The sequence below is a fragment of the Thamnophis elegans genome, chromosome 1 (genome assembly GCF_009769535.1).
Source record: "Thamnophis elegans isolate rThaEle1 chromosome 1, rThaEle1.pri, whole genome shotgun sequence".
Lineage (NCBI taxonomy): Eukaryota > Metazoa > Chordata > Lepidosauria > Squamata > Colubridae > Thamnophis > Thamnophis elegans.
The window spans coordinates 41,555,631-41,572,304 of record NC_045541.1 but is presented as its reverse complement, the minus strand read 5'-3'; the positions used below and the strand labels follow the sequence as shown (position 1 = coordinate 41,572,304).

The 16,674-nt window shown below is 37.3% G+C and overlaps 1 protein-coding gene across 2 annotated transcripts in view; it reads right to left on the bottom strand.

Annotated features, from left to right (window-relative positions):
* Window positions 1-16,674, bottom strand: part of GTDC1 (glycosyltransferase like domain containing 1) — a 261,568-nt gene that overhangs the window by 124,609 nt on the left and 120,285 nt on the right. For both annotated transcript variants that reach the window (XM_032222126.1, XM_032222133.1), the window contains exons 3-4: window positions 6,907-7,074; window positions 1,871-2,044 (exon numbers count right to left, since the gene is read on the bottom strand). In XM_032222126.1, the coding sequence (XP_032078017.1) occupies window positions 1,871-2,044; window positions 6,907-7,074 (342 nt within the window). The remainder of the gene's footprint in view (window positions 1-1,870; window positions 2,045-6,906; window positions 7,075-16,674) is intronic.

Here is a 16,674-nt window from a genome sequence, read left to right as displayed (position 1 = left end):
GGATTTGTTTCTATTTCAGCCAGCAATGTGCAGGATGAATGTTGCAGAACCTCTGAGGTTGTTCATAAGGGTGAACAACTGCAGTGGTGCTACAAGATTTGTAGTTTCGGGACTTGTTCATAAATACTAGGAAGCGCTTATTGCGTAACTTCAAACTTCCGCTAAAGGAACGCTCGTACCTGTATTGTTTCTCTGTGTCATATATGTGGGTATATGCATATTTTTGTACATATGTATTTAATCATGTTTATGCAGTGTATATTGGAGGTGGTGTCCCTTTGAGAGCTCTATGCAACAAAATTCCATTTTAATGTATGCCAATTAGTGTACATTCAAAGTGACAATAAGTCTAAGTCTAAAAAATCAGGATGTTAGGCATCAAAGAAGAATCCTTAGCTATTTGAGATCTGAGAAAGCAACAATCTAACCAAATGCATTGGGACATGCTTCCTATGGCAGCACTTATTCATTCATATTCATTCATTCTCTCTCTCTCCCTCCCCCGCACCCTCTCTCTCACACACAAGCAACACTGACAAAGTAGGAGTCCATCCATCTATACATACCAATTACACTACTGTCTTCTGAGAAATCAATGTTATGCAAAGGACCAAAAGATCTCAAGAATTAGTAAGCAAAAAAAAACCAACCCTAAACATATGCTGTAAAACGAAAAAAAGAAATACAACCAAACTTAATTTACGTAGACACCATTCACTGTAACTTTCAATATTTTTTGATCTCTGTAACCTATCTCCCATAAACTGCATACCTCTCTCCTACCAACTCTATTTAATCAATTGTCTAGTTCATTTCCTCCTTCTTTCTTAATTCATTCTTCTTTCATATATTCCTTCTATATTTATTCTCTCTAAATATGACCAAACTTCCTCATCACATTTTTATAGTCAATCAATGAATCAACTTTCATTGCCACCCACTTATTCCTGGCCTTATTTCCTCCTTCCCTGCACATTTCTTAAGTAATCCATTCCCTTTATAGTTCTCCTTTTATATTCCACTTTCAGCTCCATATCACTAAGTAAACAAAAGCAGCTTTTATAAGCAACCAAATTTGCTTGTTTTGATATTCATTCTCACAACAGATCATTTAATACCCATTACTTTTCTACCAGCATTTGAACCTTTTAAAACTTCTCCACCCATTTTTACATCTTTTGTAAATATATTTTCTATTAAGATAAACAAATTCATTTACGTACTCTATTTGTCCTCGACTTTAAACCCATTTTCATTGATATATATATTCCAATATTCAAATTCCCAGCTAACAACATGACATCATTTGTGTTCAAAAATACATATACATCATGTATCTAATCAACATATTTCAATATCACCATAAGCTTTCCTTAAACATTTGGCTATACATACATTAAACAATGAAGGGTCATTATATAACCTTCTTTTAGTCTCTCATCAATGTAAACATTCAGTAAGCATTCCATTTATATCCATGCATGCTTTACTTTCTCCATTTATCATTCATACAGTATTCAGCAAACAACATTCTTCACACAAACCTTCCATAAATTAAGCCTATTCACTTACCATATGCTTTCTCTAAATCAACAAATATATCAAAACATGTCTTTTATTTTTTTTTTCAGAGAGAACTTTTTCTTCAGCAGTCTTTCTATTTTCGCTCTAATTTCTTTCCTTTTCCTCCATCTCTATGATTGCTTGCTTACAAATTGCCCTGGCTTAATACTTTCTGTACTCTTAGTTCTGTCTCGAAAAATATTTTGGCATGAAATGTATTATTTTGGTTATCATGATCATGATAGTGGTGAAATGAAATGCAATAATACCTGACCCCATTGAGAGAACACGGTAGAAAGGTACTAACCTGCTCACATCTGGGAACTTTATTGGAAAGTAAAGGACTTGGCATTTTGGCCTGATTAGCTTTTCCAGATGTTTAGGCCTGTGATCAGGCATCAATTTCATAAATTTCCCAATTGATGTTAGAAATGACTCCATATTGTAGGCAGAGTTGAAAACCACAATGTCAGCAACCAAGCTAATAAAAGAGGGAGAAAATAAACAACAATCAATAATACATAGAACTTGTTTGGTGTAAAGCTGTTCTTTCACTAGGAATAAGGTAGATTTGGGCCCATTCCCTAAGGATTGTCATAGTACAAAGTCTCACTCTGCAGACCAAAAACGAGCCCATTTTTGGCCTCCCAAACCCTCTGCGTGTCCCATTTTTGGACACTCCGATGCTGGGGAGAGCAAAAACGGGCCCATATTTTTAAGATGCACCGGACCATAAGATGCACCTAGAATTCTGAGAGGAAAAAGAAAGAAATAGTTTTTGCCTCCACGGGTCCCATTTTTCTCCTCCCCAGTGTCCAGAAGCATGGGAGGGAAAAAAACAGGATCCACTGAGGCCACCGGAGGCCAAAAACAGGCCCGTTTTTTGCCTGCTGAGTGTTTCTGGATGCTAGGGAGGGGGGGAAATGGGACTCAGGGAGGCAAAAACCATTTTTTCCTGGTTTTCCTCCTCTAAACCTAAGTGCATCTTATGGTCCGGTGTGTCTTATAGTTCAAAAAATACAGTAGTTATTATTTTAAATTAACCTAGACAGGTTAAAATGTGCTCAGAGAAAAAGGACATAAGCCATCTTTTTCCCATCTCTAATTCTTTACAAAACCCATTTTAATGAGCTAAAATAATTCATATCAATAATATAAATGCAAAAATAGATGGCACAAATAAAAAAATCAACTAATAAAAAAATGTTGACCTTGTATTTATGAATTATACATACATAAAGGTAATCCTGTAATTCAAATTAGGAAAAAAAATGCCAATTTAGTGGCATTAAAATGGCACACAAAAACTAATGTGCATTTTATAAGGGACAAAAGATAACTGCTCTGGTATTTCTGCCCTACCTTGACATATAGAATACTGATTACAATTTATATAACAGAAAAAGGTACACATGCCATTTGTACTGCAAAAAAAATTGTATTGCAATATACAGATTGTATATTTACTTCTTTAAAATTTATGGATCTTTACATGAATTACTAACAAATTACTGATGGAGGATATAGTTACCTCTAGTCCTGTACTTTAGCCATTCTTTTCTCCACTTACATATTTCTTCCACACAAACAGCTTTTTATATATTGGCTTTAAAAAAAAAAATAGAACGGCTAGATAACTTAATGGTAACAGCATAGTATGACCCCCTAAAGCTTCACCTTTTTACCTCAAATATAAGAGTGACATGAACTAAGATAGTCATACTGGTCTGGACATTGCCCAGATTAACAGAATCCAGATCAAATGCTGGGAAACCAGTACAAACTAACAATAAGTGGGTTATTGAAATTAACTATACATGGACAAGACAAGATAACCCATAGTTGATGGAATGCTAATGCAACAGTAGACATAATGAGAGGGGATATATGAAAGGTATGAGGGAACCATGGATGGCAATAGAAGAAAATATTTACAGCTCAGGGTTGAACTATGGGTGATAGGGCATCAAATTTTTCAAATTCAATTTTCAAACATTAAAAAAGTTCAAAAGTTGTGACATACCTTGGGGATTGTAAAGAAATTTGGGTTACTTCAATATAATTTAGATGTGCTTGGTAAGTAACTACATAAATATAACTTTTTAACATTTCATTTGTTTCATGTGGGGCCCTTGGTGCTCTCTGAGCTCGGTTGTTTTGTTGCAGATGTTTCATTAACAAACTACCAATAGGTAACATCATTAGAATAGAAGGGAGCACTGTTCCCTCTAAGGTGCGCAGCTGCGCGGCCGCGCACATGGCAAGAAACCCCCGCGCAGAGGTTTCTAACTGCCGCGCAGAGGTTTCTTTCAAAGCAAACGTGGGGAAGTCCTTTGCAGGCGGCTAGAACTGGCCGCCTGCAAAGGACCTCCCCAAACTTGTTTCAGCGGCAGCTCTCAGCCTGGGCGGCAGCATCACGCAGGCTGTGGAAGGAGGGGGAGGAGGAGGGAACCAAAGAGAGGCTTTTGCCGAGTCTGCGCCCCACAGCCAGGACCGTCCTTGCACCTCAAGCTGCGTTTCTTCCTGCAAAGCCCTTCTGGCGTCAAGCGGAACTCTCGGGTTGCCCGAAGGGCTTTGCAGGAAGAAACGTGGCTTGAGGCGCAAGGACGGTCCTGGCTGTGGGGCGCAGACCCGGTAAAAGCATCTCTTTGGTTCCCTTCTCCTCCTCCTCCTCCTCCTTCCACAGCCTGCGTGACGCTGCCGCCATAGGCTGAGAGCTGCCGCCGCCGCTGCTGCACAACTGAGGGAGGGAGAGAGAAAGCAGAGGTAGCCTCAAATTTAATTTAAATTCTTTAAAAGAATTTTTGGATTTCTCCTCACCAAACCTTTAAGACTGAAAGTTTTTCCTAACATGAACTTGAGCTAATATACTTAATATGAGAAAGGTGCAGCAATTAACACTGCTTTTTAAAAAGAACAATATTTCTCAATTGTTTATCTGTATGAAGTCTGCCTATCTTAAGTTCCTACTATACAAAAGGTATTGCCTTCTAAGGCAACCTGTATACAATACATTAGTGGCCAATGTTACATTGCTCCTAATGACAAAATTAGAGCTGTGTTAAGCCTATGAAAAAAATCCCAAATGAATAAAATCATTATTAAGACCCAATGAAAAAATTACAAAAATTATGCATAAACTTTCATGTTCCCCAAATTTCCAATCCAAAACTTAACCCAGATTCTTCAGACATAGATTTGTAATTCAGAGTCAGACTCGATTATTAGAATGAATGCATTAATCAGGGGTGAATAATGTTGGTGAAATCTCATCTAACCTTCCATAATAATAACATACATACACAAATAGCTGACAGCCACATCTCTGAAACACTATTAAATCTGAAGTAAATGTTTATCTAGAACTCAAATAAATAGCTGCTTTTTGGTTTTATTTTTTTAAATATTTATCAGTCTCTCTTTTATTCCATACTTCTGGTTGAAAGACTATTCTATGTCATGCTAAACAAATGCATATTCTAGTGGCGGTGGGGGCTCGTTGGCATCTTCAGCAGCAGCCCTGCCTCCTGTGAAAAAAAAACCGAAGATGGAGCAGATCCACGCAGATGACGTTGCTGCAACATGACTGGAGGAGGAATTCTGGGAGTCAGCAAGGCTTAAAGCTGTCAGGTTTGAAGACCCCTGGGTTTTTTTTTCCTAAAGGGTTAGGGGTGCAAGGGTCTTGTAACTTGACAGCTTTAAGACTTGCGTGCTTCAATGCCAGAATTTCTGAGCCAACATTTTGGTTGCTAAGCAGGACCGTTGTTAAGTGATACTGATATTATATAACACTTTTAATTAAGCGGGTACCTTGAATAAACATAACTTTGAGTTTCAAATAACACTGATTTCGTTGTTGTCTTAGGTGACATCTGTGAAAAAAATTCAGGTGCTCAGGCATGAAAATGTGCCGCTCAAACACTATACTTTTCCGCTCACACTGAAAAAAAATTAGAGGGAACATTGGAAGGGAGGTGAGATTGCTTTCTGTCTATAACAGTGGCTTCCCTGCCTATGTTGGTGGGAATGTTGTTTTCCTTTTGGTAGTTCCTTGACTAGTTTGTTGTTTACAATAAACACAAAAAGCTGGAAAAAAGTAGCTTATAAGCAGTCCTCACACACAATCAAGATTCAGATATTTTGCATCCCATGGGCATTTATGACCATCACAGTCCTGCAATCCTATGACCTGAAGTCATACGATTATGATTTGCACGCTTCACAGACAGTTTCTGACAAACAGTCAATTGACTGCAGTAAATCTGCAAGCTGTAGTCACCTGATGTCTTGTTTAACAAACTGCAGGCTTAACCACAGTGTTAAGAACAGTGCTTAACAACTGCACTGGAGATGCTGGTCCCAGTTGTCATTTTTAAGTAAGCCTTAAAATGTTCACTCTACATTTACAGTAATTCTTTTAATAAAAATAGGTGAAACAGACTTGTTGTTATGGGAAAAATAGGAGAGGGGTATGTTGGATATGTTTGCTGCCTTGAGTTGTTGGTGAACATAATAATAAAAGCAGGATCTGACTGACTGACTGATTGAATGAATGAATCAATTTTATATTCAAGCAAATTTGGCTTTTCAATTTTAATGTAGGTGTCTAAAACTTTACTTGAATGTATACGTGTTGTTTTTTAATTTGTCTATTTTATTTTTATTTTATTTTATTTCCCCTTTCTGTAAGCCGCCCAGAGTCCTCCGGGATTGGGCAGCCTATAAATAAAATTAAACTTCTAAACTTCTAAACTTCTATTACTTTATTTCATTAACTTATGTTCAAGAAGTATGTTGGTTTCAAAGTAACAATATAAAGGATCACAGCCTTTTAAATATCTGGGTGTTTTATCACTGCACAAATATTGTGTGTTGTGTTCACACATTGTGAATACACAATGAAATAAATGTAAGGATTTATCTGGTAGGTTTACAACCCTCTCTACCTTAATATTGCTGCTGGAGGATATTATAATTTTTGTTTGCTTCCTTGAACTCTATTTTAATTTCAGTTGTATGCAATAAACACTATTGTTAAACCAGTGATGATTAATTGCCCCTTTGTTAAGTACTCTTACAGCATAAACATCTTGTCTGTATCACAAGGAAGGTACATACTGAAAAGTAGTACAATTTGATTCTCACAATAAAATCTAGGCATGCTTCTCTCTCTATGATCAGATTATAGAAAGTAGACTCCCCTGATATTTTCATACTACATTGGTCCATTCCTCTTTATCTCTGTAATCCCTTGAAAAGGACTAGGATTCTATCAATGTTGAATGAATGAAAGTGACTTAAAAATAGAATAATTAACCACAAGAGGGTACAAGATGTACCTACCATGATAGAATCTGGTTATACCCATATTGGAAGTCCCTTTCCTGACATTTCTGGACAGGATATGTCAATTGGTTCTCGTGGAAGTAAAGGATCTTTTTCAATTTGCCAAGGTCAGGCCGAAGGGCAACCAGTTCAGTCAGGTTAAGCACCGAGCTTGCAAAGAGGATCCTAAGAAACAAGGAAAGCAGTGTTTACTGTCTACAAGCCTGTTCAAAAGTGTCACCCTTCACCCTTTTCCCTCCCACCCATCTCCCCACAAGAAAAACATAACCTCTATAGGGAACATCAGTGGCTAAGCCTTAATACTATGTAGCAGGATTCTAGGTTTTGATCTCTTAAAAAACAGCCAAGGATTCGAATAGAAAAGCACTGAATCTCATTGGTTTTCTCAGCTCGGTTACAGAGAGATGCAAAATGAAAAAAAAAATAATGAAAGTAAAGAGCTGGATGGGTTTTATTGAAAAAGGCAAGAAAAGCTATGTCTGAAGGACAAACAGAACAAAGATAAGGCTGACTGGGGAATACTTTGCTTGCAGTTTCATTACACTTCACTTTTTTATGCAACCAACTACTAAAATTCAATATACAAGCAAGTGTGGCACATGTTCCTGTTATGACATAAAACCTTTTGATTTATGCAATAACTACTGTGGTTTTTATTTTATTTTTTGTTCAGATTTCCTTTCTCCCTTTTTTTTATTAAATATCCTGCACAGCTCCCATCTATTATTATGAGATTATAAATAATGGGAAAGACAGTTCATAACCTTTTAAGAGATTCATAGGGCTTCAAATACCAATACTAAGGTTAAACCGAGTTGCAACAGAGTTTGAAATCCATTCAGATATGTAACCTGTTATTTGCTAATATCTGGTTAATGCAACTTTCTCCCAATACATTCAAGGAATGAATATAATTTTGTTTCTTTTGAAAAAAATCAGTGTTGGACCTGAGCATAAACAGAGGCAAGCTTTAAAAACACAGCATCTAATTCACTTTCCAATGAAAATTTGAACCCAAAAGATTCTTTTCCCAGTTAATTTTTAAAAACTACAATTTGTCTAGCTTTCTTTCCTTTGCCATGGTTAGGCACAAACTTAAATTATATTAAGCTTAGTTTCTGGAAGAAGAGTCATACCCTACTTTCTTGTCCAATCTGTTTTTCTCATTTAGAAGAGAGATGGATTATGGGTTTGTGTTGTGGCCCAGCAAGAGCCATTGGAGCTGCCACCAGAGTCCGACAGCGAGGGGCCCTATGAGTCGGCTCTGGAGGATGTGGAGGATCCTGGACAGGGTTTCGACTCTGAGCAGGGCGCAGAGAGGCTGGTTGGCCACCAGGAGGCGCCTGAGTCTTGGACCAGTGGGGAGGAGACAAGAGAGAGTGATCCGGACGCCAGCAGTGAGTTGTTCCTGGATGTCCGGCACCGAAGAGCTAATAGGCGTCAGGAACAGTTGTGCAAGTACAGGAGGTAATTGCACTCAGCTGGTGGTCATTAGGCTCCTCTCCAGACTATAAAAGGACTGCTTGTGCACACATCCCTTTTGCAGAAGTCAATGCAGGAACTAATGCTGGAGAACATTATTGTGAACTTGGCAGGCTGGATTGCTGCCACGGCTTATCTGTGCTGGATTGCTGCCCAAGCTTGTCTGTGCCGGTTTGCTGCCAAGGACTTGTCTGTCTGTTAATTAAATGCCGTAACTTATCTTTGGCTCGGAGTGTATTGGTGTGGGACGAGGGGGGTCAGAACAGGTTTGTATGATGAAGAAATCTAACAATGAAATTCCATTTCCTAATGAACTAAATCAAGGATGGAAAACTGCAATCCAGTAATTCCTCTTTTGCAGCTGACTGAGCCTCAAGCGAATGGGATCAATATTTTAGGTATGAATTTTGTTTTGTTTTTAGCTTTAAAGGGAAATTTAATTAGCTTCTGCAAAATCTCTAGACCGCACTGCAACCTCTGGCAACCAAAAACTCAGATGCAAAATTCCACTGCCCCAAAACATAAGAAACATAAGAATTGGGCATACCAATTCTAATGATGCTGTTTCAACCACTAGGAAAAATAAAGGTCACAATGATTTCCTGATCAGTAAAGGGAATTTAGACTCTAAAAAATGAACCTTTACCACAGTGCCCTCCACTTATGAAGAAAACAACAGTCCTCTCACCCAGTCTACATGGGAGGTAAAGAGACATGGTGATGTTGAGGAAACCTTAGAGACATGGTAATTTTTGCTGCTGTTTGAACGTCAATTAAAATGAATAGCTTGTCTCAGCATAAGAAATTTAACAATTGTGTACATGTGTATACACATATGCACTGAAACAGACATATACCTAAAGCCAAGAGAAAGCCCAGTTAGAGAATCTTTCACAAACATGACATACTGCAATCACTGCATAAGCTGGATTAATACTTATTACTATGTTACTAGAGAATTAAGCTGTTTTTAGACTACCAAAGAGCTTTAAATTGCAACTTTTGTCTCTGTAAAGGAAACCTATATTTAAATTGTCTGTTAAAGTTAAATTAAAACAGCCACATCATTAACATGTTATCTTACAAAATAAGAGCACAGTTAAACTGCCGTTTACATTATTCTTATCCAACCTGATCAATGCTGCAAAATATTAATGATGCGGTGCAGTTCCAAACACCATTACAACATTAGCAACACACACACACACACACACACACACACACACTTATTAAATGTTCATCTGTTCCAAATAATAAAACCAAAATGATGCCCTCTTCTTCACAATGACGTAGTAAGTCACACAGTGCAACCATAATATGTCCATAATTGAAACAAACAGTGGTCCAAACTCATATGCAAATGAATGAACTGCTTCAGATGTTTATATTCATCAGACACATATGTAATATATTAGATACCCAAAACCTATATACGGATTCATCTGTCTTTGGTCAGGCAGAAATATCATCTTTAAAACAGATGGATATTTATGTGAACTGATTTCCCATTTTGCCAATAGGCCAGTAAAGAATGATGAGCTACCTAAGCATGTATTTTGATTACTGCTCATCTCCCTCCAATTCTGTGGAGTGACTTTGGTTGCCTATTTCCCACAATGATTTGGCTTGCTGGCATTAAGAAATTTGCTTTAAAAAACCACCTCCTTTATTTTGCCCACCAGAATGAATGATAGTAATAAACTTGAGATTCAATACAAACATAAGATTATTATTAGTGGGTAGTTTTCCCTAGATGAGTGTTACTAAACCTAATTTGGCAAGCCTACATGGTCCCATTTAATGTTTGTTAAATCCCTCTACACCAGGGGTGTCAAACTCACGGGCTGCAGGCTGGATGCATCACATGCTGGCCACGCCCACACCCAGTTTAGCAAAGGGGAAGTCATGTGACAACACTGTGATGACGCATGTTCTACATCATGCTCTACATCATCCTTACTAATGGAGACATTAGCTTTTCATAGTTTATGTGGTTATGAAGGCTACAGTCCTATTAGAAGAGAAATACCTTTGCTTACTACTATAGTTACCTTTTCTTGGTTTTGGCTGCATTTAGCTTTCATACCGCTCTGCCCTAGCTACTATTGGCTCCTAATTCCATATTTTGTTCGTTGAGGTATGTAGCTATGTGTGTTTGTGTGTATACTTGTGTGTTTGTATGCTTGAGCTTGAGTATATAGTATTACACACACACACTCACACACACTCATTGACATGTATATGGTGTGATATGCATAATATATCTCACAGCTAGTAGTGTATTATTTGTGTATGACATATAAATGAAAATTCACCTTACTACTAAAGTAATTATATATTAATGTTCAATCAATGAGTTTTTGTACTGCATGAATGTATGTATGAATGAATGTAAAAACCACAAGAAAAAAGCCTTTTCATTTATGATTCAATAATAAATGCCTTTAAAAATTCAAATATATGCGGTCATAAATGGTAATATATTAAAATCCATAATAAAGTAAATAAATAAATAAGGAGTAATTTATTCTTGACATGGTATATATAAATGTCAAAAAGGTTTAGAAGATATAAACTAGTTTAGAAATTCCATTTTTAAGTGGAAAGTCATTTGAAATGTTTACAGAAATAATTAAGTCTTACCATTGTAATGTTCTTTATTTTTCAGAACAAGCCACAAGGGTTGTCATCCTTTTCATCTTAATTAGTCCATGTGTTTGTTATATTTGTTATGTACTTCCATAAACATTTACAAACATTAATTGTTATGAAAAAAATATTTTTCCTCTCAATGTAATTACTATATGTACATAGTAATATATAACTAGTAAATATCTAGGACTGCAAAATCATTCATTTATTTTAGAATGTGAACAAGGTTCTTTCTATCCAAAAAGCAATTTAATACATATTTGATTATATGAAAATGCCTGAATGCTTATTTCTTTATATAAAGAGCCAGAATACATTCAACAATTTTCAATGGACTGGTTAATGTTGATCCTCTAAACCCTAGAGAAATAGGGGCTACAAAGACCAGAATAAATGTTCCACGCCGAAAAACAAACTTGCCTTCCAAATTAGACTTTATCTTTTATTGTGATGCACACATACTAGTGCATATACATTAGGTCATTATTCAGGTAGTGCATCCTGCTTTCCAATTATATTGGACAACTAAAGAAGATTAAGAAACTCCACTCAACTTTCCCTCATCTTCAGTATTTTTCTTCCCAAGGGCTTATAGATGAGCCACAGTGTAGCTTTCTGTTTCCGTTCCATTATTTCAGGAAAAGGAGTGTTGGCTTACCTGAATCGTCTTCTCTGTGTGCTGTGTCCAAGCATAGGTTAAATTCTGCCTATCTGCCCAGGACTGAATTGGAATTTTTTGGCTATGCTTTTGGTTCTGCACTGATCATTCAATTTTTCTTTTGTTTCTTTTTTTTTTTTTGGGGGGGGGGGGGGGGGGGGGGGGGGGGGGGGGGTGGTATTTTAAAACCAACAAACATAAACAAACATAAAAACATAAAAACCATTCTCCAGTTACATACAGTGTGTCGATTGGTTACAAAACTTTTATACTTCCTCACCAGTCTTCACTTACAATTTATATATAATCTCATATTATCAATTAAATATATATGTATGCAATTATTATCATTATTAAACATTTATTTAACTATAACTATTACTACTTCCTTTTATGTGAAATATTCTAAATTTAGAATAAATTTATATTATGGCATTTCATCATCCTAAGACCATCCAGTAATATTACATCTTTATATTGTATTCCATATAAAATTGTTTATATTTGGTTACAAAACTTTTGTGCATCCTCTCCATAATCCTCACTTACAGTTTATATAAAATTTCATATTATCAATCATATATATGTGTGTGTGTGTGTATTTTTATATATATATATATATATATATATATATATATATATATATATATATATATATATATATATATACACACATACACATATATTCGTTATTAATCATTTATTTGACTATAACAATTATTACTTCATTTTATGCATAATATTCTAAGTTTAACTAAATTTAAATTACTTTTTATTATAGCATTTCATTACGTTATCCTGTATCCATTCAATAGTAGTACAATCTTATAACTCTTGCCATTTGTAGTATTTGTGTTCTAATTGCTTTCTTGGTAGATCTTATGTGGACTTCTTTTGGCAACTTGTTTTTCACAGCATATCTTGTAAAGACTCAAAACCCCTCATCTGTTCCTTTCATCAACTTCCCTTTGGTTATCACCGATGCCTCTGTTAGAATTTCTTTCATTGCTTCTGCCAAATTTTCTCCCTTTTCTTCTTCTATATTCTGGAATCTAAGATAAAATTCTGATCTGTCATTCTCCCATTCCAATTTTCCACTCTTGTCTTTTTCAATCACGCTCAATCTGCTGTCAATATCTCCAATTTTCTTGTCTCTTTGTTCATCTTTTTCTTTAATTTTTTGAAATCTGTCCACATATTTCATCATTGTTTGGTAAATATTCTCAATTTTTTCATCTATTTTTCCTGTTCTTTGTTCAATATTCTCCATTCTCTTTTCAATGCTCTCTGTTATTACTTGTATTTTTTGAATTTCTTGCATAATCATCTGCAATGTCACTTCCTTTTCTTTTTCGTGCTGCAACATCATCTATATTGATCTTTTCCTCCAGATAGTAAATACTGCCACTATATAGAATCCAAGGCTTTTTTATTAAGCTCAAACAAGTTCACTGGATTATTCAGTTTTTCAGTGAGGCGTTGACCTGTCAAGTAGTATAACAGTGGTTCTGTCAAGCAATTCCAAAGATGTTTCAACCACAAAGTCTGATCAGGTTGGCGAGAGACCCCAGGGTGGGGTTGGACTCTCCTGCAGCACACAGAGAAGACCATTCAGGTAAGTCAACACTCCTTCTCCTGTGCGCTGCTTAGAGAGTCCAAGCATGGGACAAACCCAAGCTAAGCGTCACTAGGGCGGGAAGTATGAGAGTCAAGGATCTCTCCTCTTGAATGGACACCCTGAAGACTCGTCTCCCAAATGCTGCCTCCGTCAAGAAGAACTTGTCCAGCTTATAATGCCTCACAAATGGAAAAGGGGACACACAGGTCGCCACTCTGCAAATTTCTGTTATGGACGCTTGCATTGCCCAGGCGGCCGTGGTTGGCGGATTCCTCATGGAGTGAGCCATGATGCACCACGGGACCGGTCTGGCCTGTTGTTCATAAGACAAGGTGATACAAGCTCGCAACCAATGTCCAATGGTTGAAGGAGTGACCTTATGATCCATAGATGCTGGTTGGAAGGATATGAAAAGGGATTCAGAGCACTGGAATGAAGCGGTATGTTTCAGGTACCTGCTCAGGGTCTTCTGCAAGTCGAACAAGAGCCAGCGCTTCTCCCCTAGGAGAGGTTTAGGACAAAAGTCTAGGTTTAGGACAAAAGTCCATTAGGATAACCTCCTGGGCCAGGTGGAACCAGGAGTTGATTTTAGGAAGGAAGATATGATCCAAACGGAGAATGACCCAATCAAGGCGAATGATACATAAGTCCTCCCTGACTGAAAGGGCCGCCAATTTTCTTTATATAAAGAACCAGAATACATTCAACCATTTTCAATGGACCGGTTAATGTTTGGTCCTCTAAACCCTAGAGAAATAGGGGCTACAAAATAAAACTTCCACACCGAAAGACAAACTTGTCTTCCAAATTAGGCTTTTTCTTTTATTGTGATGCACACATACTAGTGCATATACATTAGGTCATTATTCAGGTAGTGCATCCTGCTTTCCAATTATATTGGACAACTCAAGAAGATTAAGAAGTTCCACTCAACTTTCCCTCATCTTCAGTATTTTTCTTCCCAAGGGCTGATAGATGAAGCACAGTGTAGCTTTCTCTCTTTGTTCCATTATTTCAGGAAAACAATTATTTCCATATACTAAGAGAAACTGGGTCAGAGTAGAGTAGAGTACTTTACTTAGCCAAATGTGATTAGACACATAAGGAATTTGTCTGTAGTACAGAAAAACAACAGAATCATCATCATCATCATCATCATCATCATCATCATCATCATCATCCCAATAAGAGAGGGGAGTAAAGACGCTAAGGATAAATGATAATACTACAGCCATACTACATGGGTAAGTATACATAAACATTAAATGGCACTGTGAGAATAAGGTGTGCAGCACATTGATGGTGCAGGGGGAAAAAATCTGTCCTTGTGTCTAGTTGTTTTGGTATTCAATACCCTGTAGCGCCATCCTGAGGGGAGGAGTTTAAATAGTTTAGGTGCACAGTGTAAGAGGTCTATAGACTAATATATATGGTCTGCTCCCATCTCTGAAATAAAAGGAAAGGATAGGTGGGAAACTGCTATTTGCATCCAGAGACGTAAGTTGTTCTAACATTGAAAGCAGTGCACAGATATAGTAAATACGTACAGCAAATAATTAAAGAAATGCAAGCATACTAAAGTAGAATAACAGAATTAGAAGGGACCTTGGAGGTCTTCTAGTCCAACCCCCCTGCTCAGGCAGGAAACCCTATACCATTTCAAACAAATAGTTGTCCAATCTCTTCTTAAAAACTTCACAACTTCTGGAATGTGGTTCAACTGATTAATTATTCTGTCAGGAAATTTCTCCTTAGTTCTAGTTTGCTTCTCTCCTTGATTAGTTTCCATCCATTGTTTCTTGCCCTGCCCTCAGATATTGATCAGCCACCCTGATCTGAAGACATTAATGCTGGTCAAGAAGTTCACAGACACCATGTGTGAGCAAGCCAGTTGCCTCTCAAAAACTGATCTGATGACCTTTATGAAGATTTGGCTTCCATAGGGCAGTGTGACTGACCGCAGCAAGGAAACTTCCTATGAAGAATTAAGCATGCAAAGTTGCTCACATGAGCTGCATTTTGATAATGTGGTGTTTAGGATCACACATGGAAAGGTTTCCTGCAGTAAACCCTGTGCTATACCTGGGGCAACTGATTCTTTACCAGAGTGAAAAGCCTGTAATTCATAAGTGAACTAAGCATGTTTTTGCGACACTTGTATAAGCATTCCAAATTCAAGTGAAACTCCTACAGCAGGGGTGTCAAATTCAAGACCCACGAGAAAGGTTCAGCCCACAGGGTGCTTAGATATGGTCCTCAGGGCTGCCCTGGAAACAGTGAAGGACCAGCCCATGGTGCCTCTGCCAGTGAAACCAGAACTCGGGAGGACCGTATGCGGCCCTCCTGAGCTCCATTTTCACTGGCAGAGTGCTTGTGCTGCCAAAGGCACCCCTTTGGCATCAAACTGGCCATGCCCCCCAACCCCCTGAGGTCAAACACAACCCTGATGCGGCCCTCAATGAAATTGAGTTTGGCCTACAGGATATGATCCTTCATTTTACTGAACTGAACCCCAGTCAAGTATCCTTCAGTCACTGCATTTCATTCCTCCACTACCCTTGGGTTATCGACCTGAAACTTTTGCCATAAGTAGAAAAATGTCATGGAGTTGCAACATAAAATGTTTTCAAAGTCGTCATCCAATCCTGGTTTCATTCAAGACAGTCCACTAAGTCTTCCAACACCTTTATCAACAGATATAAACCAAAAATATTTTTTTTAAAAAAATCTACCAAGATTGCTCTCAAGTTTATACTACTTCAGAGCATTTGTTAGCGGACAGTTTGAGGGGAAAGTCTGTTTGCTGACAGCTGTCTCCCGGATTAAGAGCTACAATTTAGGGAAGGGCTTTGCTACTAATAGAAATAAAGATCTCTTCTTCCTTCCTCCCCACCCCTCCTTTAGCAGTCTTCAAAGACCCAAATAAATCAAACATCCCTTTTATGCATGTACAATTTGCATGTGGAACAGGAACAACAAAAGACTGCCTGAATTATGCAGCATGCTAAAGTCCAAAAATGGTTTGTATGGATCTAGTACCGTGTGCATTGATAATAAACCCTGTGGTTTGTAAGCCATCCTCATAGCATAACCTTTGTGCAAACCAAGCCAACTGTGGTTTATTCCAATAAACCATGCCTAAACAATCCCTAGATTAATAAAATATATGAACCCATGGCCCACATTTCCTTAATTATCTTTATTCTTGTCATGATATAAACAATGATTATATTACATGCACCTGGAAGTACAACAGAATATAAAGTTAACCCACAGCATATTTCTGTAACTTTGTAAGAGTGTAGTGATTAAAGATCTCTGCCAACCATCCCTATAGAAACTGTGGTATTGTGCA